Source organism: Phycodurus eques, chromosome 17 (genome assembly GCF_024500275.1).
Source record: "Phycodurus eques isolate BA_2022a chromosome 17, UOR_Pequ_1.1, whole genome shotgun sequence".
Classification (NCBI taxonomy): Eukaryota; Metazoa; Chordata; class Actinopteri; order Syngnathiformes; family Syngnathidae; genus Phycodurus; species Phycodurus eques.
The window spans coordinates 13,953,178-13,976,770 of record NC_084541.1 but is presented as its reverse complement, the minus strand read 5'-3'; the positions used below and the strand labels follow the sequence as shown (position 1 = coordinate 13,976,770).

Here is a 23,593-nt window from a genome sequence, read left to right as displayed (position 1 = left end):
AACTAAAGTGCCATATTTTTCTGCTCTATACAACTAATGTTAATGTTACTTAACTATTTACATCACATATAATGCATTATCCAACACTAATGTAGTATGTTAAATGTTCTATATGCCTACCATACTGACAAGGGCCTGACCGATTAATCGGCCAGTGGATTTATTTAGCCCTTTTTAAACCGACAAAAAACGGCCAATTTCTTGGCCGATTTTTGCCATTTTACACATGAACACATTACACACATTACAACACATTCAAACAAAAAACAAAAAAATCAGCTGATTTTTGCAGATTTTTCTCTCTGTTGTAAAGTTAAACAAAAACTAAAGGACAAAGTATTGTAAAACAGTCAAATCTTCTGCCTGTAATTCATATCTTTGTTATTGTACGTGTTGAGGAACCGAAAAAGAAGTCCTTTTATTCATTATATATTTTTTTAATTAATCGGCCAATTAATCTGTTATATATCGGAATCGGGCATCTGCCTAAAAAAAAAAAAAAATCCATATTGGTCGGGCCCTAATATTAACATTATGTTTGAATGTTTGTCCCCAGAGCAACTGCTGGAGTTTATGCACCAGCTGCCGGCCTTCGCCAACATGACCATGTCGGTGCGTCGGGAGCTGTGCGGCGTGATGGTCTTCGAGGTGGTAGAGCAGGCGGGCACCGTCGTTCTGCACGACAAGCAGGAGGTCAGAACCGCACTCGAAAAACAAAATGGCGGCTCACCACCGTACACGGACAATGACGTCATCCGCGTTTCCCTCTCCCCAAGCTGGACCTGTGGTACGTCATCCTGAACGGTGCGGTGGAGATCGGTCGCCCCGAGGGCCGGGCGGAGACGCTGTGCATGGGCAACAGCTTCGGCATCTCGCCCTCGCTGGACAAGCAGTTCATGAGCGGGGAGGTGCGCACCAAAGGGGACGACTGCCAGGTAACAGCGAGAACGCTTTTCGTTTTGAAAGTCGTCCAGTTTGATTGTGTTTTTTTTTTTTTTTATTTTTTTTTTTTTATTTTTTTTTTATGAACGTCATCCGACGCAGCATAGCCAATATAAGTCAAATGTGCTTTTAAAAATACAGAATGTCTCCTTAAGACATTTCATTTGAATTCAAATACACGTCAAACGTGACCCACCGGTGGCCCACTTCCTGTGCGGTACGCATCACACTTCCTGTCGTCGGACCTTGAGGAAGTCAACGAGCTTGTTCTTAGTCGGAAGGGAAGCTGGCTTTTTACAAAGTCGTCTGACTTGTTTTAGCCCCGTGCTGCACGGGTCACTATGCGCCAACCATTTGTCATCACCCGTTGGTCCGCCCGCCGCCCTGCCACCTGCGCTCTCGCCCGCAGTTGGTGTGCATCGCCCAAGAGGACTACTGGCGCATCCTCAACCACGTGGAGAAGAACACGCACAAGGTGGAGGAGGAGGGCGAGATCGTCATGGTGAAGGAGCACCGCGAGCTGGACAGAAGCGGCACCCGCAAGGGGCACATCGTCATCAAGGTGCGAAGCGCAGTGCCCGTTGGATTTTTTTGATTGATTTGAATTATCTGAATGCCGCTAACTGGGGTTGTTGTGCCGAAGTAATTTAGGGGGTGTCGTTTGAGCTGAGCTAAAATGTCTTCTACTTACTTGACTAACCCAGATGATCGCTGGATTGCCTTCAAATATACAGGGATTACTGTTCAGTCTCCAAGCAAGCGTGCTATTGATTTTTAAGTCATATCCAAATCAAATTAGCGGGTGTCTTTTGATCGGCGTTTAAAGGTTACCTCAGGTGAAAATGAGCTCAAAACAAAGGATACGATTAGTTACCTCACCCAATTTAGGGGGTTTCTTTTGATCTGAACTAGCTTAGCTACAATCAAACAATTAATTCTTACAGTATACGCCCGGTCAGATTTTTACCAGACTCAAATTATAACTAACCCTAACATAACCAAGTTAGTTCTGATTGTTTCGTAGCGTTCGCACTAAATGTGAATGTGTGAAACCTCCCACTTGAGTTCAGAGGTCACGTTCTGCCACTGATCGCGACCTTGGACTCGTTCACCAGAAGAATCCAAGGCTGTTAGCCCGGGGGAGCTAATTAGCGTCTCTCAGGTTATCGCCGATCGATCGGCAGCTACTTGCTGAAACATCAATGCGCTGGCTCAGCGCTCTTTGCTGCTAATTTAGAGGAAGCGTTAGCGCGATTAGCACTCCTCTTGTCCGCCAAGGCTCCTTTTGATCTTTTGTTGTTTTTTTTCTTCGGGGAGTCTCCAAAGGCAGTGAGGTATGGATCGTGTAATGGGCCTCAATGATCCAAAAACACCAGTGTAGACCAGTCGATTTTGGAGTGCTTCTTAGTTTTTCTTTTTTTTATTTTCCACTTCTCTTTCTTTGGTTCTTTTTGTGTCGGACAGAAGAGAGGAGGTGCTCTGCTACTTTTGCTTCCTCATCAAAAAAAGAATTGTTTCCTTCCAGAAGATTCTTTTGATTCAGAGACCATACCCAATTTATGTATATTTTTTAAAAATGTTTTTACAGTGTGTTTTGGATCGCAGAAGTAAAAATACTGACCCTTCATGTATGGAAAAATGTAGATTGGAAATCAAACACAAACAAACCCAAACCAATGAAAAACCTAAAAAATAAATCATACAGTACAAAAACAGATCAAACTAAGACATTTTAATTATACATTAATACATAAAGAACACAACTACAAAGAAATATTGTTGATAGGAAAAATAATGAACACTGAAATAACTTAAAATAACAAGCACAAAAGCACTACAAGTGAAAAAACACAAATTATATTTCATATTTAAAACAGTTGAAATGTAAAAATACTTTCTTTATTGTCTTATAGATCATATATTATGTATAAATAAAATATGTATACTCTGTATAATTTAGTAAGGCTAATTACAAATAATAATGTCTTTTAGTTTTATAATACATTATATAAATAAAATAAAACAATATATACTGAATTTAGTAAGACAAATTAAAGGTATTATTGTCCTTAGTGATGAAATAGTAATGAAAAACATGAAAAAGAAAATTTTGAATTATTTAAAAATATATTTTTTTTATTTTTAAAAAGGCGTTAAAAAAACATTGCTTCTGTGGATGAAGTTATTTTTAAAAAATTTAACCAGTAAACATTACATTTTTAGTTTAGAGAAACATATTTCAATATGAAAAAGAAAAAATATAATTGCTTGGAAGATGTAATATAATAATAATAATAATTAAAAAACACATCACCGGGGCAATAAAAAGGCAGACTGCGCGTCTGCCTGTAGATTTAATCATTAAAGTTGACATGTGGTGTCCTGGCCGGCTGCTCTATTGTTCATGCGCGCTGCTTATCACCCCCCCCCCCCCCAGGGGACCCCGGAGCGTCTGATCATGCATCTGGTGGAAGAGCCCTCGGTGGTGGACCCCACCTACATCGAGGACTTCCTGCTCACCTACCGCACCTTCGTGTCCAGCCCCTTGGAGGTGGGCAAGAAGCTGCTGCACTGGTTCCAGATGGACACACTTCGAGACACGGTCAGTGTGTGTGTTGTACAGGCTTCATCCTCTTGACTTTTTGAATAGCGTCGCTGTGGGGTGGAAACCTTATATATCCAAATTTGCAAAATCTCGAAAAATATTTTTTCACTTAGTCTTTATAGGGCATCTTGTCTAAAATCTTAATGGATTTTCAAAAAATTAAATGTATTCAACACAGGTTGTCTTTGATTTTACAGGTGACCCGCATTGTGCTGCTGTGGGTCAACAACCACTTCAATGACTTTGAGGGCGACACGGCCATGACGCGCTTCCTGGAAGACTTTGAGAAGCTGCTGGAAGCCACAGTAAGACCGCCCATCTCACCGTGCCATCTCGAAATCTTGGTACACGTCCTAAAATCTGCGTTGTTCTTAGAAAATGAAAGGCCACCTGCGGCTACTCAACATCGCGTGCGCTGCCAAGGCCAAGTGGCGGCAGATCACGCTGCAGAAGGCGTCGCGTGAGTCGCCGCTCTACTTCAGCGTGCAGGGTGGCAGCGAGCGCGGCTTTGGCATCTTTGTCGAGTCAGTGGAGGATGGCAGCAAGGCATTCGAGGCGGGGCTTAAACGTGGAGACCAGGTGAGATGGCGGGGGGGGGCTCACTGTCAAAAACGTCCCCCCCAAAAAACCTGGGGCTGCCAACAATAGCAGGGAGAGGCAGCAACCCGTGGTTACATCATGTTTGCATGGTTGGTTGTTACAAGGCAGAATTCAGATTCCGTAAAAAATAAATAATACGTTTGGGGGGCCGATGGTCTGAGGTGCCAAACATAGCAACGAAAGGACAACTCAAAATCATTTCTGTTTTTTTTTTTTTCCTGGTTATTTCACATGTGGTCGCTTGTTGCTAGGCAGTGAATTATTGAATTAATTTAATTGAGTTGTGGCCACAGCGTAGCAGAAAAAGGACAGGGCAAATCGGCAGCAACAGGAAGTCAAGCAAACAGCAAGAAAGTACAGACACCAGTTATTTTAAACATTATATGGGATAGACACCATTTACAAAAATAAATGGTGAAAAAGATTTTTGCATTTTCATTTTCTGAAGAATTGTTCAGGGGCTTTGGATATTTGATATTGGAGTTGTGATGTTTTAATTACATTTTTTTTTTTTTTTTTTAAATGTTTTTTCCCCCGCGTTGTCATGATGGTGACTTGTGTCACATAGATCACTATCCTTATGGTGTTGTTTCTGGTGTCATTTCTTAGTGATTTCTGTTCCTCTCCCTGTCCCTTTTTGTTATTTGGGGTCAGCAAGTGAAAGATTTGAGACACTCGGGAAACTCCCTCCCCCCAAAATTGGCGCTACTGATGTACACTGATTTAGAAAATCAAATTGTAAAAAAAAAATTTAAAAAATAAAAAACACCTGATTGTAACGTAGTTGTGCTACCATCTAACCTAGCTAAGTGCTGGTAACCTTTTTTTTTTTTTTTTTAACCCTTTAAAACCACAACTGGAACTACATGCTGCATCACTAAACACTTCCTTTTTTTTTTTTTTTTTTTTTTTTTTTTTTTGTGCAGTTCACACGTTGCTAAAATGCGACATCTCAATGTCTTACTTCAGATCATGGAGATTAATGGGCAGAACTTTGAGAACATCTCCTTCTCCAAAGCCGTGGACATCCTGAGGAACAACACGCACTTGTCCCTTACGGTCAAGACCAACATATTTGGTGAGTGAAATTAATCCATTATACTGTTCCAGCCCTTCACAAAAAAAAAAAAAAATTCTGTTATGTGCTTTTAATTAAGAAAAATAGCACAGATTTATCTTGGGGGGGGGGGGGGGGGGACTGATCTGGATAACTGCTTATTTGCTAAAAACTCACGCCAAAAGCCCCGTCTGATATAAAAGTATTGATTTGGTGCCATCTAGTGGCAGGTAGGTGCCAAGAAACTATATTGATGTGAGGGGAGAAGCTTGATTTAGACAGGCCATACCCCTGTCTAATAGAAAAGTAGTGCTTCGCCACCATCTTGTGGCATCTATGGGCAATAATAAACTTTTTGTGGGGGTGTCAATTATTCACAGTTTGTTGCTTTTCTTGGCAGGGCTCAGTCCCCATGGGAGAGCAGTGTATTTTATAAATAATAAATAATATAATACAAGAGAATACAGTATAAAGAAATAAACTTGTTTGATGAAGTGTACTTATGTGGGTTAGATGTGTGCCTTTAAGGGGTGGGGCCTCGCGAGTGACATCAGCAGGTGAAGTTGGGTTGTCTGGTTATAGATCTTTGTGAACGTCTCGGCATGAGTTGTGGCCTACAGCAGCTCCTTGCGAGTGTTCTCTTTTTTTTTTTGTCTACTTGATTTGTCTTGTTTAATAAACGGCTAAAAATGCATCCGGACGTGTCGCTCTCCTTTCCACAGGCAAAGGCAAGACAGTAAAGTAATTTTTCCATAACATGCCTTTAACATGTGAATAATACGATCTTGCCCATCAATTGTGGACACAGTCTTCAAAGAGCTCCTGAGCCGAATTGTGCATGAGAAGAAGAACGGCGGGCCGCACATTCCCAAGATCCAGGAGAAGAAGGGGAACCGCTTCTCCATCCCGGACTTGCCCGGTGACATGGAGTTTGCCACAGACCACAAGGCCACACGCAAGATGAAGGCCAACACGGTGTCGGGCGGCCGCAACAAGATCCGCAAGATGCTGGAGAAGACGCGCTTCAGCATCCTGCCGCCCAAGCCCTTCAGGTAGGCCACGCTAGGCTAACGTGGGTGCTAACAGGAAGGGGTTAGATTTAATAGCAACAACCACCCCATTGGCCTCGTAATACCTCTGAGTCTATTTATTCTATAAGAATTAGCCTTGTTTGTCCTAGAACGCTAATGTTAGCGCATTAAGCTTAACAAGGAAAGTCCCATTTGAAACTAATATGAAAGATTCAGTGAAAACATCCATCCATCCATTTTCTGAGCCGCTTCTCCTCACAAGGGTCGCGGGCGTGCTGGAGCCCATCCCAGCTATCTTCGGGCAGGAGGCGGGGTACACCCTGAACTGGTTGCCAGCCAATCGCAGGGCACATACAAACAAACAACCATTCGCACTCACCTTCACACCTATGGGCAATTTAGAGTCGTCAATTAACCTACCGCGCATGTTTTTGGGATGTGGGAGGAAACGGGAGTGCCCGGAGAAAACCCACGCAGGCACGGGTAAAACATGCAAACTCCACACAGGCGGGGCCGGGGATTGAACCTCGGTCCTCCGAACTGCGAGGCAGACGCTCTAACCAGTCCCTCACCGTGCCGCCTCAGTGAAAACAGTTAATATAAATCTTTGCAATTCATTTTCGCACACATGGCAGTGTTTGCCATTTGAAATGTATCAAACTGCTGAAATTAGCCTGTTTTTAGAGGGCGGCCCTGTCTCATGCAAATGAGCCACTGCTCACCATGGCACCATCAACTGGCCAACACCCAGTGCTACTTTCGTGACCATGACAACCTGGGCGACAAGGCAAGCGGCTATTGCGAGTCCAAAGAGTAACAAAAAAAATAATGACGGCAAACGCGTGGATTGTATTTTCACTCGTGGAGACAGCACTTCATTACCGACCTGGCCAATTACATGTACCTTAGCCGATCCGTGGTTGCTCACTGATACATTTTCAGAAATATATACATAACAAAATATTGACTTGGATATTTCATTTCTCACTTGATGGTGGGCAGGCACAACTATTTGTCTGCAAGCAAGTTAAAAGTCAATTTTACATCACAGGTCCACTGAGGGAAAAAAAAACAAAAACCAAAAACAAAGCTTTGATCAACATTCCGTCTGCAGTGTGCTGACTCAGCGTAACTTTTCTATTTCGGATGAGGTCAAACAGTCGCTGTGAGTTTACTTCCTCAGTAAACTTCATGTGTGTAAGAGGAACATCACTTTTTCCTCTTGGTGCACGTGTATGTACTTTTCACACGTAACACACAAACACAAATATTGTCGCTCCTGCTATGCTTTTATCCTGGAATATAGCAGCGCTGCTCCTCTTTTCTGTTAAATTTCAATTTAATTTAAAATTTTGTGTTTCTTTTCCCCCTGCTTTGCTGCTTCAGGGGCCTGTTTGGGTAAGACCTCGTGTTCAGTGCAAGTACACACACACGCACACGAACACACGCACACACAAAATTCCACTGATTCTTCTATGCTGAACGCTTGTCGCTAGGCGGAATTCACGGGGCTGTTGGAATCACACACTAGTGTGCTGGAAATAAGTCCAAAATCAACACTATGAAAATTATGAGACAAGCTTATTGTTAGACTTAAATTCTTGGCCACACACACAATATTCCACGGGAAATTTCTTTTTTCATTTTTTTTCCCCCTTCAACTGCTTCCAGGATTCTCCTGAGTCATGACCTGCTCGCAGGTTGACAAGCCATGTGTAAAAACAGTGCTTTTAGTATTTTTTGACATAAAGCAAATTTGAATAAATACGAATAAATCCTATATAATATTTAAATGAATCTTTTGAGTTATGGCAAATTTTCCGGATTGAATCATGCACATGGCAGCGTTCACTGTTCAAATTCACACTGTCAAAAGGATGACTGAATCTAGATTGCATTTAGATCAAAGACCATTTACTTACTTAATCCCATTGGAGCCTCTTTCCTTTTATTATCACTCTTCTGTTTAAGGCTAGCTAGGGCACTTGGAGTTAAATCCGGCACTTTTTTTGTTTTTTTTTAGTCCAATCCAGCACAAGATGGCCAAGGCCATACAGAGTAGAAACAGGAAATAGCTTTTAGTTTTCATCCGGCACAAGATGGCCAAGATCATACATAGTTTGACTACTAACTACTTTGCTGCCTAAATGAGCTGCACAAAATATACTGTACATGTACAGTGCTACCCAGTTCAAGGAGGGAGAGTAGTTTATGTCTTCATATAGCCCTACGTGACTCTTTTAACTCACAATTAAAATTTGTTAAAACACTTTTTGAACACATTTTTAATGTATTTTAAACCAATTATTTTATATGATAAATAGACAACTTTGCAATAGGTGAACCCAGACTGAAAACAAATGTTTTTAGTTCTATCTGGCTCAAGTTTGCATACATATAGTGCATGTAATTCCACTTATTATGTCTTATGATGACCCACTACTACAATATGAAAATCCAAATAACCAGGTCTTTGAATGCAACATTTGCATGTGATGGAGCATCTCCATTCACCACTATGGATATCTACTGCGTATGAACTGCAGATTGATCTTATTCGACACGTAAGGTTTGCACTTTGTCCTAATAACGCCGACCTTGTCGGTCCCTCCTCAGTGACGGCGGCATGGGTCAGTCTCAGGACGACAGCATCGTGGGTACCAAACAGTGTCGGCACAGCGTGGCCATCATGCCCATCCCCGGCAGCCTGTCGTCAAGCAGCCCGGACCTCCTCCAGCCCGCCACCAGTGTGCTGGACTTCTCCAACCCGGCAGGTAGGAGGAGACCATTAGATATGAATACATTACAAGAGACTGAGGTTTTCCAACACCCTGTTGTCTTTCTGCGGCCTTCATTCTTTCCTCTCACGTTGTTTTCTTCTCCTTGTCATCCTTTTCTCATTCTACTGGTCCAGCACTAGGACTGTACTGTGAGTATGGACGCTTGACTGTGTTCTGTCCATGTGTGGCGTCTAAACAGTTGTGTTCTGCATGCGCGTCCGTCTGAAAACAATGTCAGTCCTTGAGGTTGTTTTATTTCATATGTCCAGTTGAAGTCAACAAGGCATTTTGTCGAGCTCTGACCGTGTGGAGCTCACCTGTATTGAAGCATCAGATATTGTAGCATTGGGACATACTTTCTAAGATGAGTTCATCTTTAAAGGGCTCCTGGAAATGGCCAAAAGGAGTCTGAGAAGACTTGATGGTGAAATCACTACCATACTCCAAAACTAAAACAGTTAACACAATTTCGCCAGTCTGACTCGTATACAAGGTATCAAGTTTGGTGGAAATGGGACAAAATCTCTAGAACAAGTTCATGTTTGAGAGACTTCTGAAAAATGGCGACTTCAAGCCCAAATGGCAGATGCCCTGTGCCTTTTTCAGGAATGGCTTCTTAAGACTTTCTGATGATACACGTCTACCAAAACTAAAACTAGCTTAGGGGGTTTGATTTTCAAAAAAATGTTGAATTGCGAGTCATCCAACCTCTCCACTATGCTTCTAACAGAATGTACCTAAAATGTCTGCTTCAAACAAAAATGGCAAAAGGTCCTTCAACCGCATGCTGAAGCCCTAAAATAAATAAATAAATAAATAACAGTGACACTTGAATGGTCAAATGTCCTCTAACATCCCTCTGCCACCCGCTCCAGACATTCCAGACCAGGTGATCCGGGTGTTCAAGGCCGACCAGCAGAGCTGCTACATCATTATTAGCAAGGACACCACCGCCAAGGACGTGGTGGCGCACGCCGTCAACGAGTTCGGACTGTCGCCGGCCGCCGAGAACTACTCGCTGTGCGATGTGTCCGTCAGCCCCGAGGGCGTCATCAAGCAGCGCCGCCTGCCCGACCAGCTCTCCAAGCTGGCTGACCGCATTCAGCTTAACGGCAGGTAAGACTGCGTGGACCTCTTTTCTAAGTCACTTGACTATAGGGACCCTGGAAATGGTCAAAATAAGTAAATAGTCGCTTCAAACCAAAACTGGCAGACTTATTTTGTCTTTTGGCATAGGGCTTCTTGAGACTTTTTGTGAGTCTACACATGATGGACATGTCTACCAATTTTCATACTTGCAGGTCAAAGTGGCTTTGGGGGCTTAAAAAATTCAAAGAAGAAATTTGGTGTCAGGAGTGGGAAAGGCACCACGTGTGGAATAATCGGACCGGTATAGTTTGCAATCTCTTCCTATTTGGCTGATGATTGGCAAGCGGGTCCAGTCGGGGCGCAGTCAGGCAGACGGCCTGAAATGTTTTAGCCCGCCAAAACACTTGGCGGTGTAACACAGTGGAGCTCACCACACAAACGCACACCTTGGCCTCGGTCCCAGTGATTCACACGGTTCTGCTTCACTGCTTTTTCCGTGGTGAAGTCACTCTCCTTGCTCCGTGTGCCATCTTCTCTTTTCTTTTTTAAAGGTTGCACTTTTTCACAGAGCACTTCATCTAAACAGGCAAGGACAGTCCAACCTTCACTTTTGCTTTTTCACTCTTTTCTTTGAGGTTTTTTTTAGTTGTTGTGTGTGTTTGTACGTTTTTGAATAATGGTTGAATTTAAGTGATTTAATTCAATTCTTGCAATTCATTTATTGTGTTTTTTTAATTTTCAACCAAAACTCTGGAAAACCTTTTACCCCCGTCATTTGTGTCACGATATAGTTATTCAAAGCATGGAACAAAAAATATTTCACTTTGTGCTAAAATTGTATTTTTTTATAAATTTTATTCGGGGATTTTTCTGGGGTCCATTTGCAGGAGTGTTCATATAATTTGTGGAGATCGCTTAAATTGTGCTATAAATGGTTAGGGCTTATCAATGGCATCTGTAACCTGTCTTGTGCTACGTGCAGGTACTACCTGAAGAACAACATGGAGACGGAGACTCTGTGTTCGGACGAGGACGCCCAGGACCTGCTGCGCGAAAGTCACATCTCTCTGCTGCAGCTCAGCACCATGGAGGTGGCCGCCCAGCTCTCCATGAGGGACTTTGAGCTCTTCAGAAACATCGAGTCCACAGAGTACGTGGACGACCTGTTCAAGTTGGACTCGGCGGCGGCGGCGGGCGGCGGCCACCTGAAGCGCTTCGAGGAGGTCATCAACCAGGAGACCTTCTGGGTGGCCACCGAGATCCTCAAAGAGCCCAACGCCCTCAAGAGGATGAAGACCGTCAAGCACTTTATCAAGATCGCCCTGCACTGCCAAGAGTGCAAGAACTTCAACTCCATGTTTGCCATCATCAGGTAGGGACAGACAGACGGAAGTATACAAATCAAAAAGTAGCAGTCAGAGCAATATCGATATATTGCCCCAATTTCTCTTCCCGGTTTAGCGGTCTGAACTTGGCCCCGGTGGCTCGCCTGCGCAGCTCGTGGGAGAAGCTGCCCAGCAAGTACGAGAAACTCTCCGGGGACCTGCAGGACGTCTTTGACCCGTCACGCAACATGGCCAAATACCGCAACGTCCTGAGCGGCCAGAGCATGCAGCCACCTGTCATCCCGCTTTTCCCCGTGGTCAAGAAGGACCTCACGTTCCTGCATGAAGGTGCCCTTCTTTTGTCAAACAACAAGTACGTGTGTGGTCTGACTTGTCATTCCTGCTAATGGACTTCCTCTTTGTTGTCGTTTGGTGCTCACTCAAGCGGCTTTACTTCTGCTAAAGGCTTCCTCCATTGATGGCTTTACATTTCACTCTGAGTCAACCCAAAACCAGCAATGGCTCACTTCGGCTTATGAAGGAATTTGTATTATAAAGTGGTATCATGATATTCCGCAAAACATAGTATCACGATACAGCAATATAAACTGTGATAATCAACAAATAAAATAATAAAAAGATTGAGGATACAAGAGTATCATAATGCAGTGATTCTGTGATGATGATAAAAAAAAAATAATAAAAAAAACCCCACCTATGATGGATGATACAACAGTACGGTTTCACGTACCGTTATTCCACAATAATCGATAAGAAAAGCAATCTATGGTAGATGATGGTATCATTGAATGTAATGCACCACAATAGATGACAACACATCAGCATATTGATGTTTTATCTGCCTTGAGTCGATATTGTACCAAGCGAGAACAACACGATACGTATCAATATTATCGACTCCAAACCGTCCCAAAAGTGATAACGATACTATATATCGGAATATCATTATTTTGTCCCACCCCTAAGCAATACTAAAAGAGAAAACAAAATACATTGCGATATCGATATATCATAATCATACCTTACGAAAAGAGATCTACTCAATACATCCGGATATCCATAATTTGTCCCACTTCCAATCAAAACCACAAGATATCAATTTAATACATATAAAGTACAATTATAGTTGTTTCCCACCACTAATCGTTACCAAAAGACATATCGATACTACGTCCCAGCTCTGTGTGTCCACCAGGCAACGACTCAACGGTGGATGGCCTGGTGAACTTCGAGAAGCTGCGGATGATCGCCAAGGAGATCCGACACGTCGTCCGGATGACGTCGGCCAACATGGACCCCGCCCTGATGTTCAGACAACGGTCAGCCATTTTTGTAGTCCTATCATGTCGGGGTGCAGTACATTTGCTAAAGCTCAGTGATTATCACCAGTCTCGCATTCAACCACTACCTGTCACATAATGTCAGCATGCGGGGGTCTGCAGTGGAGGCGCGCCACTGCCCCCCGCAGACCCTTATGGTGTACTGCAAAAATAGATGGACTAATGGACAAAAGTATTGGGACCCACGGCTTGTGACTTTTTCTTCACTGTTACGCTTCCTCATAAAGTGTCCCGATACTTTTGTCCATACAGTCTGTAGCAGTGGTGGGCAAAGTATTTACATTATCAAGAGTCATATAATAATAAGTTTTTCTTTAATAATTATTTGCATTAATTTGGGTGTTTCCCTCCCCCCTCAAATTGGTCAATTAAAATCTATCCATCCATTCCCTATTCTGCTTTTCCTCACTAGGGTCACGGGTAAATTTAAGGGTATTTATTAAGTAATTGGTAATTGATTTACAGTATTGGAATAACTAAAACTAATATTTATAAAATAAATAATTCTATGTAAACATTTGATCATTTGTATTAATTTTGTTAAATACTTACTGTATTTATTATAATTAATAAAATAAACAAGAATAAACATTTTACAATAATTATATTTAAATTTAATTATCTTATCAAATAATTGGACGATTGATTTATTGTAAATAACATTAATTATATATTAAAATAAACTAACATATTTTACATACTCATAAAACAATTATTTTATTAAACAATTGTTAATTAATTATAATACAATAAAAACATGACAATTAATTGTTTCATTCAAATATTATATTATGTACATATTGTACATGGATTTTTTATTGTTTTATTTGTCATTAATGTATGTACTTGAATAATTAGTCGATTCGTCGATAAACAACAAAAGAATATGAATATAATGAAAAATTGTACATATGTCTGTACTTTTTTTTAACTGAATAGTTGATTGATTAGTTCTAAATAATAATTGAAATGCAAATTAATTTATATTAAAATAAACCGGTTGACGTCTTTTACATACACTTAATCATGTTTAAACACTATGTATTTTATTAAATAATTGGTTCACATTTTAACGTTTGAACAGCCCCGCTATCCGTTTTAAAAATCAAATGTGACCCTTGAGCACAAAAATTTGCCCACCCCTGGACTGTGGTCACATCCCGCCACATTTTTGCATTTGTTTTTTCACTTCCATTTCATAACCCAACCTCCTCCGAAAAGAACAACTTTTGTCCTCACGCTTCAATCTCCGCGCCTCTCGCTTGCAGGAAGAAGAGGTGGAAGAGTTTAGGGTAAGTTTTTGTCCCTCCCCCACCCCCCGGCGCCATTTTGTTGCATAAAACAAAGCATGCAAAGAGACTGACTTGAGTGTATATCTGCCTGTGCTTGTGCATCATTAACATGATTCATTCACGGTGTCCATCCATCACTGTTTGAGCCATCCCTTGTGTCCGAGTCCTATAGTAGCTTCAAATGCTAACAGGCTAATAAATGAACCATTGGAAGGTACTACATGGACTCTGGATCCCATAATATTTCCCGTATCCAGTTGTCACCAATGCCCTAACCCTCTTGACGTTTACAGCATGGCGCGGCTAGCTGCATGGACTTGTTTTGCTACTATAATAGCAATATTTATAAAAATAAAATGTTATTGAACTTTCATCTGATGTATATGCAGCATTTGGTACACCTGCATAATGAGTCATTATTTTTATATAGGGCTATATTTTTTTCCACCGGCTCCAAGTATTGTATTGTTTTGAAAATAATACAACTTTTTTTCATTCTATTACTGTTATTTTAAAACATGAAATTATTTTAAAAAATTATTGTTTTATCAAAATCTTTTTTATATTTAAAGTTATTTAATATTTCAAAATAAATGTTTTAAAGTCAGTCAATCAGACACATTTTTAATGAAAAATTGGTAGTCATTGTCATTGTAATTGTAGTCATATAGATTGCATTATATTACATATTTTATTTATTTATATTTTTGCTAAATGTTTTGTTTGTATCATTTTTTTTTTATTAAAAAAATATATTTACAAATGTCTTACACATACATTGATTGTTTTCTGCATTATATTTTCTACCTTGTATTTTTATATTTTTTATCATGGTTATGTAGTATAATCTTTCATTATAATCTAATGTAGTACAACATTTTTTTAGTAATTTACATTTCTGCATTATATTAATATTTTTGCCAGTTTTTTGTTGTAATTTTTTATATTTAAAACTTGTGCATACATTAAATCTGCAATATTGTATTGTGTAATACATGTATAGCATATATAGATTTTTAATGATTATCTTTTTATTGTAATATGACTTACTATAAGTGGTGTTGCAATTTTGTTGACTATGTAATCATTTTTATTTTCTTTGAATTGGCTATAACGGACTATAACAACCATTTTAAAATCATTTTCAGATCTCTGAGTCAGGGCAGCACCAACTCCAACATGCTGGACGTGCAGGGCGGCGGGCACAAGAAGCGTGTGCGACGCAGCTCGCTGCTTAACGCCAAGAAGCTGTACGAGGACGCGCAAATGGCACGCAAGGTCAAGCAGTACCTGTCCAACCTGGCGGTGGAAACGGACGAGGACAAGCACCAGATCATGTCGCTGCAGTGCGAGCCCGCCTACACCACCAGTGAGTGCACACAAAAAAAAAAAAATCCCACAATGCATCTGGTCATTTAAATGGTCACTGGTATCTTTTTTTTTAGTTTCTAAGAATTTGAGTGACCGGCGGTCCACCAAGTCGGACATGTCGCCTGTGTCGCTACGGTCGGCGCTGCCCTCTGGGAAGACCCAGAACCGGGTGTCGCAGGTCCTTCAGGTGCAGGTTCCGCTCAACCCGCTACGCAAGAAGAGCACCGCCAAGGACGTCGGCCCGCCCAGTGAGTACCCGAGTCTCTTATTCATCCGCATCAAGCTACCAAATATTAAGACCCTGGTGGTTTTCTTCGTTGCAGACTTTAGTTCCCCTCAGGTAGTCAAGAAGCCCCCCGCCAGCTCAGCAGACGAGTGGACCGCCAAGAGAGCCTCGGAAGACACGGTGTACACAATCTCGTCCCGGCACTCCAGCCCCACCGTGTCGCCGCAGGGCTCACCGCGCAAAGGCCCGTCGGCCAAAGCTCAGACCTGCTCAGGCCAGATAAACCTGTCGGGCTCCTCGTCGTCGTTGACCAGCGACGCCAGCACCAAAGCGAGTACCATCAGCCTGCGCAGCTACGGCATAGGTAGGCCAACCTAATCAAACCATTGATTTTTGTCACCCGAGTGTTGGGGTTACATTCACAGTTGTACAGCACTTAAAGCCCTTCTACAGCAAGTTGCATTCTACCAAGCAGTACGTTTGCTCCAGTTTTGGACGGCATGCATTTTTTTTTTTTCCATTTTAAAATGTACCAAAGTAGTTTTTGGAAGCTTTTGTTACAGTCCACAATGTTTCCAATCAAAGATGGTGAAGACTATAAAAAAAAATCTTCATTTTCGCTCCCCCATCATACGATACCAAGCACAGTGTAACGGAAGTACCAGAGTACCAACTGCAGAAGTGCCGTACATTTGACCAACTGAACCAAACCACAATGGTACCAACAGCACTAGTATGATACAGTTGACCAAACGAACCATGGGGGTACCAACTGTATTAGTACAGTCGAACAAACCGAACCATGGGGGTAGCAACCACAATAGTAACGTACGGTTGGCCAGAACACGGGATTAACCACCGCAGTAGCACAGCTGACAAACTGAATCGAACCACGGGGGTACCAACTGCAGTAGTACGGTTGACCAACCAAAGCATGGTGGTACCAACTGTAGTTTTGCGGTAGCTACAGCCTGTTCCAACAGAGAAGTTTAGTTGGGTACTGTATAGTGTAGTTGAGTCAGTTTCTCCATCATCCACACTGGCTATGTTTCAAACTAGACCGTGTTTACACTATGCAGGTTATGCGCTGCTTCCTCCGGGCAAAGCGGACAACCTGTCCGACTCCAGTCACAGCGAGATCTCGTCTCGCTCCAGCATCTGTTCCGTGGACTCGGTGCCTGCCCCAGGTCTGGAGGAGCGCTGTAACAGCGTTGGCGCCAGGACGTCCGTCGCATCCGCCACTGCCGGCCCCACCGTGCCGGCTGGCGTGCCGACGCCCGAGAGCGCGGCGGCCACGCACTTAAATGTGGACTACAGCCAGCCCGGCACCAGGTAAGTCCACTCAAGCTTGTCAGTATTCGATTTGCCGTGCGATTTGAATGGAGGCCAGACCACCATTTGTCTGCATGCCCAAGCATTCCATTATATGTATGTATGTTCCCTGCTATTGATTGGCATTTGGGCCAGTGTTTTTATGTTCTCATTATTTTGTTTTTCTACATGTGCCTCGGGATTGACTAGCGAGTCGCAACCAGTCATTTTTTGTATATATGTGCCCTGTGATTGACTGGTTTGCCAGTCCATTGTGATTGACTGGCGACCAATTCAGAAATGTATTGATTTTGTAAGGGTGCCGCAAGTAATTCCCTTCTGTCTCCTTCCCATGACGTAGTTCTCCTTCTTCCGCGGCGGTGCCGGCGTCATTTCGGGGTTACGCCACACGAGGCTCCACCTTCACGTCGTCCATCTCCACGGAGGAACTGACACCCGACTTGGCCTCCCTGGACTCGGTGGCTGACAGCGGGCGCGGCAGTTGGACGTCCTGCTCCTCCAACTCCCATGACTCCTTCCAGAGCCTGCCCACCTCCTCCTGCCGCCCCTGGGACCACGGCATCCATGGGCACCCGCTGGCGCTCGCTCACCGGCTGGCTGGCGCCCCCATCGCCGAGGCGGATTCCGCCCGCGGCTCTGAGCTTGCCAAGCAGTCGCGGCAGAGCTGGGCATCGTCGGGATCCTTGTCGGACACATATGAGGGGAATTACGGCACCGTCAAGCGGAGGAACGCCACCGAGCAGCAGCGGGGGCTGCCTGGCTCTGCCTCTTCTGCCTCGCCGACCAATGACGATGGAGTGCAGAGTACAGACCCCGCCTACAAAACTGTGACATCCAGCACGGAGAAAGGACTAATAGGTGAGAGCTCGGCTGGCTGATAGAGCTAAAGATGCTAACGGAACCTTAGCTCATCCTCATGGGAAGTTTTAGCGAGGATAGCAGAGTTAGCGAATTAGTGCAATTTGCAAAAATGTATTTAACGCTACAGATGCTAACTGAAACTTAGCTTGTCCTTGTGAGAAGTTTTAGCAAGATTATCAAAAGTTAAAGAAAGGTACAAATGTGTTTAATTGGCACTTAAGATGCTAACTAAATGTTAGCTCTTAGTTTTAGCAAGGTTAGTGAGTTAGCGCTGGTTGTAAAAATGAGTGTCAATGTGTGAGCCTGACTTGTATTTAGTGCTAAAGATGCAATCTAAACTTAAGTTTTTAGTTTTAGCAAGGTTAGCAAAAATAGCTTTGTGTGAGCCTCACTTGTAACTGAATGTCAGGGATGTTGGTAGAGAAGTTAAGTTATATAAAACTAGTTGAAACATGCATGTTTGTGGAAGACTCACTTGTATTTAGCGCTGAGGGTGATTTTTGCGAGATAGGTGAGATGAGCGAGTTAATGCTTAAAGCGAGGTTTTGTACGAGCCTCACTTTTAGTTATGGCTAAACGGAAAATTATGGAATGTTTTAATGAGGTTTGCTAGTTGTAAAAATTAGTATTTGTGTGAGGCTCACTGGTAGTTGCCGCTAAACATGATAACAAAATATTAGCTTGTAGTTTTAGCGAGCTAGCGCTCGTCGTAATAATGTTTACATGTGAGCTGCCATCATTCATCTCACTGCTTCTCGTCATGTTTTGCTTCATGGTGTTTTCCCAGTCGTCACCACCATTTAATTTCACCATGGTTTCTTTGTGTTGCCCCCCTTCACTCCCTTCCCTGCTGCTTTTTTGTTTGTTTGTTTGTTGTTCCTCCATCGCCTCCATTCAGTTTACTGCATCACCTCCCCCACCAAGGACGAGCGTTACCGAGCCCCTCCTCCCACCCCTCCAGGCTACCAGGGTCTGGCTCTGGGGGACGTCAAAGATGGCAGTGCTGGGACTGTGGCGGCAGGGGCGTCCGGGAGGCCTCCCCACCTCAGACCGCCTGACTACAGCGTGGCCATGCAAAGGAGCAAACTCCTGCAGAGCCCCGGAGCCGCTGGCAGCCTGGCGCAGGCCCGGAGACTTGCCGGCAGCCGCCTCGGGACATGCGACGTGGCCGACAGCGAGGACGGTGCGTGAGCGGTCCTTTCGCAGAGATGCGATGTGGAAGTGAAGCATCTTTGCCAAACTTGAAGGTTTCATGTCTTTTAGCCAAATCAATAAGCTTCTTGGTCTAACATGGAAAAATGTGTCATTACTACAACGATTAACTGAATAACTCGAATAATTCTCACTGACATTAAAAATACCACATTGGTTCATGTGCCCTCTCAAAATCAATAGGGTTCTTGTTGACTGGCATGTTATACTTATACATGCATTCTTTGAGTTATGGACCCTCTTAAAATCAACAGTGTTCCTGCTCTAACGTTGAGAAATGATAGTTGAGCCCTCTCAAAATCAATAACGTGAACTTTGAAAAATGAAATTTAGATTGTTTGACACACCCTTCTAAAATCAAAAGGATTATTTTTCTAACTTAACGGTAAAATAAATGAAAAAATTTACCTCTGTTGTGACTTCCTGTTTGTTCTCTTCACTCTTGCAGATGAACAAGTTTCGGCCGTGTAGACGCGTGGACTCCACACCAAGGCACGATCTTTGCCACCTCCTGGAACTCGTGCCTGCTTAACTTGAAAATAAGGAACTTTTAAAAGACTTCTGACTAGGACAAAAAAAAGAAAATAGTTTCACACTTTTTTAAGCTTTTAACGTTTTTTTTTTGTTTTTTTTTTTTTCCTCATCATTTTAATTTTGCACCTCGGAGCTAGCGCCACGTTTTCCTTGGGACAAGATGGCCAACAGAAGGATCCCAGGATCACTTGTGGGTCTTCTGGTGCCATCCATGGATCACCAGTCCCGTTAGCAAGACCCCATGTGGCTCTCCACACAGGCCCCCTTGGAACTTGTGCCTGCTTCACTTGAAAATAAGAAACTTCAGACCAGGAAAAGAGAGAGAGAAAAGTTTTATGCTATTTAAGATTTTAGCTTTTTTTTAATCATTTGAATTTTGCACCACATTTTCCTCGAGACAAGACCGCCGACAGGAGTTAAGGTGATTTGTGGAGCACTTACTGTTCTTGGAGGAAACAAAATGGCCGCCTCAAGAAGCTAGCTAGTCGAGCGCCGTGCTACCTCCTGGACCTTTTAGGGGATAAAAACAATGTTCTTTTTTTTTTTAAGGCGCAAACGAAATGGGGGTAAAAAAAGGTGTGTTTTGTTTACAGTGTTGATTGGATGAAAGCGCTAGCCCCGCCCCCTTTTTATTTAAATGTAGCCAAACGGGAAGTGTATCTCCAGTTCGTGTTGATTGTACAGAAAAGGATTGGTCTTCCCGACGTCCCTTGGGAAGACTTGAAATGCTAACGTGTTGGCATATGTATAAATAAGTGAATGCGAACGTGTGTATATACTTTTTTGTGGTTGTTTTTGCTGTAAATTAACGATGGTGTATAGATTACAGACTGTGGAATATTTTAGAATATTTTGTTACCAAAAAAAAAAAAAAAAAAGCATTTTTATTTTCTTTGCTGGCTCCTCGCTTATGCTTCTAGTAGCTGTGCAGATGCTGCTGCTGCTGCTGCTGCTACTGTGTGTGTGTGTGTGTGTGTGTGTGTGTGTGTGTGTATGTGTGTGTGTTTATTCCACAACACATACGTGAAGGTTTAGACCCCCTTGCCTGGTTTCCTGGGTCTCCTCAGCCCCATTTGGGTATCTCACAAAATCTCTTGTGGGTCTCTTGGGTCTCCTTGGCCACCTGTGGGTATTCTAACCCGCCACCACCGCTTTAGCACTCCTGGGCCCCTCATGATTCTCCTCTACCTCTGTTTGGTCTCATGGGACCCTCCTGGACATCTTTTGGAGCTCCGTCCCGCTGTTTCCAAGGATCCATTGTGGGTCTCTCCTGTCTCCGTTTTCTCATTTGCACTCCTGGTTCTCCTCACGAGCCCCTTTAGATTTACTGGATCCCTCCTGGACCTCCTCTGTTTAATGGGTCTCTAGTAGTCTGTTTCCGTAGGATTATTTGGATCCATTGTGGATCTACACAATGGCACTCCACATGGTCTCAATGTGGGCCTCCTGGAACTCTGGCGTGCCTTCTTGGCCCCTACTAGTTGTTCAAGTCATCTGTCTGATCTCCTAGATCACAGGTTTCAAACTCAAGGCCCGGGGGCCAAAAACTCAAGGCCCGGGGGCTACGTCATTTTATGTGGCCTGCGAAAGCAAATTAGGTGCAACATCCATGATTTTAAAATCTGCACCAAAATTTCAAGCATTTTTTTAGTTACCAAACCCCTCTTTTACAGTAACTTGAACAATAGCTGAACAAACTATTGTCCTTGAATTGTGATTTCAAAACTAGTTATCCATCAATTTGCTGTGAGCAATAAAACATTTAGATGGTTTCATAGTCATAATGGCCCTCTGAGAGAAACCGTAACTACAATGTGGCCCGCAATAAAAATGACTTTGACACCACTGTCCTAGATCTTTCAAGGGTGTTCTCGGACCTCCTGGGAGCCCACCATGGGTGTCTCGACACCCATTTTTTGAGTTTCCTCTGCAAAACCCTTGTCATATAGATATCTTTGAGTAGGTCCCCTGGACCTCTTTTAGGTCCTCTTGGGACATTTTTAGGTTTTCTGGACCACTTGTGGGTCACCCAGGGTTCCTTTTCGGTCACCTGGCCCCCATTTTATCGCACCTGGACTCCTCGTGATTCTCTACATGTTCCACGGGTGGGTCTCCTGGACGTCTGGCATGCCTTCTTGGCCCCTTGTAGGTCCGTAGGGGCCCCCCACACTTCTGGGCTCCTCCTCTGTCAGATAACACCCCCCTTCCTCCCTCCCTCCCTCCAATAGGTCTCGTTACTTCTGACAGGTCCTCCACATGGACTAAGTTACCAATTTGACAGTTTCTTCTGTTTTTGCACAACTTCACTCCTCACATTATAAACCATGTGTCAGTATTAAATAACTCTCCTCAGGTGTGAACTCGTTTTGTACAAAGTCAATTAAGGATTTTCAAACCTTGGTTTAGTGTTCCTGCCCCTCCATTTTAGTCCCCCGCTCGGATACAACAAGCGATGTGAATGAGAAGCGATGATGAGGATGCACAATAAGATGTAAAAGTGAGTGTTTGCTGCACAAATAACGTCCCGTGTGTGTTTAAGTGGCACTCGTCTTGTTGCTGTTTTTTTTTTTTTATGTCTTTTACAAAGACGACTCCATTTCGGCCTTGTACGCTTTGTATATGTATATTTTTTACCGGTGGATTGTACATAGTTGTTATATTTTTGTTTAAGAGGATGTGAACAAAGGATTTAAACAAAGAAAGGACATTTTATTTCCTTTTAAGTCTACTGATAAGAACTTGGACAGTGAATAAAATTCTAAAATGGAAACATGGCTTCATTATTGTTTGTGACTTTAAAGTGGAGATATATTTATGTTAAATAGTCCCTCACAGGCCATTTCATAAGGGGATTTGAAACAGTTTTTGCATTGAATCCTATTAGCCTAATATTTTGTATGGAAAAACTACATAAGTGCAGTGACGCTGATTCTGCCATCGATGCAAGATGGGCGCCATCTTGTGTTTATAGCTATCTATATAATCAGTAGGCTATGGCACCCATTTGACTTTTTGCCCACATTTATGCCAACGTAAGTGTTTTAAAGTCGACGGTTTTTAACGACGTGAGTTTGGAGCAGAGCCACAAGAGCACATTTTTGTTGTTGTTGTTGTATAGACATCTAAAACAAGATAAAAGTTGCGCTAGTAAGTTAATATTACCTGGACTTGAATGTGGAGTTAAAAAACCTGAGCCAATGCTAAGGAAGTTAGCATGTTGTCGATTCCAAACAATGGTTGTATATGCTGGCTGTGGCTACAAAATTAACTTTAGCAGTTTTTAAATAAAAAATTGGGAGGGGGGGGGGAGTGAACTTTGTCACACCATACCACCAATATAAAATACTATGGATAAAAAAAATACATCTATAAATGTGCATGTAATAATGTATACACAAGAACATTGTAAAATTAAACTTCAATTAGACAAATAAAATAGCTCATTTTTTGCCCGTGACAGCTCATTTGGCAACTTTCATGTGATTTTATATCTCTAAAAGTCATATTTGCGCCCACGAAACCTTGACAGAGTGGAGTAGAAAGAGCCCTAAGTCTTGTTTGTGCTCTTCAGACGTGCTCGGTCTTTTCGAAGCTGAGCTCCATGTCGACATCAGACGACAACAGGCTCCCTTCAAGGACGCGCTATCTCGAGGTAAGCACTGCTCGCACCAGTGTAATTAAAAAAGAAATAAGAAATAAGTAAGACGTATGTATAATTGCGCTCCTCTCCTGATGTATCACTGGTGGTAGGCACGTTTTTTAAATTTTATTTTAAATAAAGGAGTTAAACATTTCAAACACCCTATGAATCTTGCACATCACACAATCTGTCATTCCTTTTTTTATCTTAATTGTATTGCTGCTGTCAGCAAGGAGAGAGGTTTTTTTTATGAAGAACAATACGTTGTAGTTTTTTTATGTAGTTCCACCGACGGCCACTAAGGGGCAGTGCTGTTTTTCCAGAAACACTGCCGA

At 42.7% G+C, this 23,593-nt stretch overlaps 1 protein-coding gene across 7 annotated transcripts in view; it reads left to right on the top strand.

Annotated features, from left to right (window-relative positions):
* The window catches only part of rapgef6 (Rap guanine nucleotide exchange factor (GEF) 6), a 71,494-nt gene extending 49,118 nt beyond the window's left edge, over window positions 1-22,376 (top strand). For 3 of the 7 annotated variants that reach the window (XM_061702257.1, XM_061702264.1, XM_061702263.1), the window contains 23 exons: window positions 557-693; window positions 777-935; window positions 1,352-1,504; window positions 3,380-3,544; window positions 3,745-3,852; window positions 3,923-4,126; window positions 5,117-5,225; window positions 6,013-6,256; window positions 7,622-7,633; window positions 8,852-9,009; window positions 9,150-9,164; window positions 9,891-10,131; window positions 11,087-11,476; window positions 11,566-11,777; window positions 12,646-12,769; window positions 14,059-14,082; window positions 15,231-15,451; window positions 15,528-15,701; window positions 15,777-16,043; window positions 16,759-17,011; window positions 17,352-17,869; window positions 18,771-19,055; window positions 19,533-22,376. In XM_061702257.1, coding sequence (XP_061558241.1) covers window positions 557-693; window positions 777-935; window positions 1,352-1,504; window positions 3,380-3,544; window positions 3,745-3,852; window positions 3,923-4,126; window positions 5,117-5,225; window positions 6,013-6,256; window positions 7,622-7,633; window positions 8,852-9,009; window positions 9,150-9,164; window positions 9,891-10,131; window positions 11,087-11,476; window positions 11,566-11,777; window positions 12,646-12,769; window positions 14,059-14,082; window positions 15,231-15,451; window positions 15,528-15,701; window positions 15,777-16,043; window positions 16,759-17,011; window positions 17,352-17,869; window positions 18,771-19,055; window positions 19,533-19,555 — 4,196 coding nt within the window. In that variant the 3' untranslated portion in view covers window positions 19,556-22,376. The remainder of the gene's footprint in view (window positions 1-556; window positions 694-776; window positions 936-1,351; window positions 1,505-3,379; window positions 3,545-3,744; window positions 3,853-3,922; window positions 4,127-5,116; window positions 5,226-6,012; window positions 6,257-7,621; window positions 7,634-8,851; window positions 9,010-9,149; window positions 9,165-9,890; window positions 10,132-11,086; window positions 11,477-11,565; window positions 11,778-12,645; window positions 12,770-14,058; window positions 14,083-15,230; window positions 15,452-15,527; window positions 15,702-15,776; window positions 16,044-16,758; window positions 17,012-17,351; window positions 17,870-18,770; window positions 19,056-19,532) is intronic. The other 4 variants (XM_061702258.1, XM_061702259.1, XM_061702261.1 and 1 more) reach the window with 4 other exon arrangements.
* The last annotated feature ends 1,217 nt before the right edge of the window (window positions 22,377-23,593 follow it).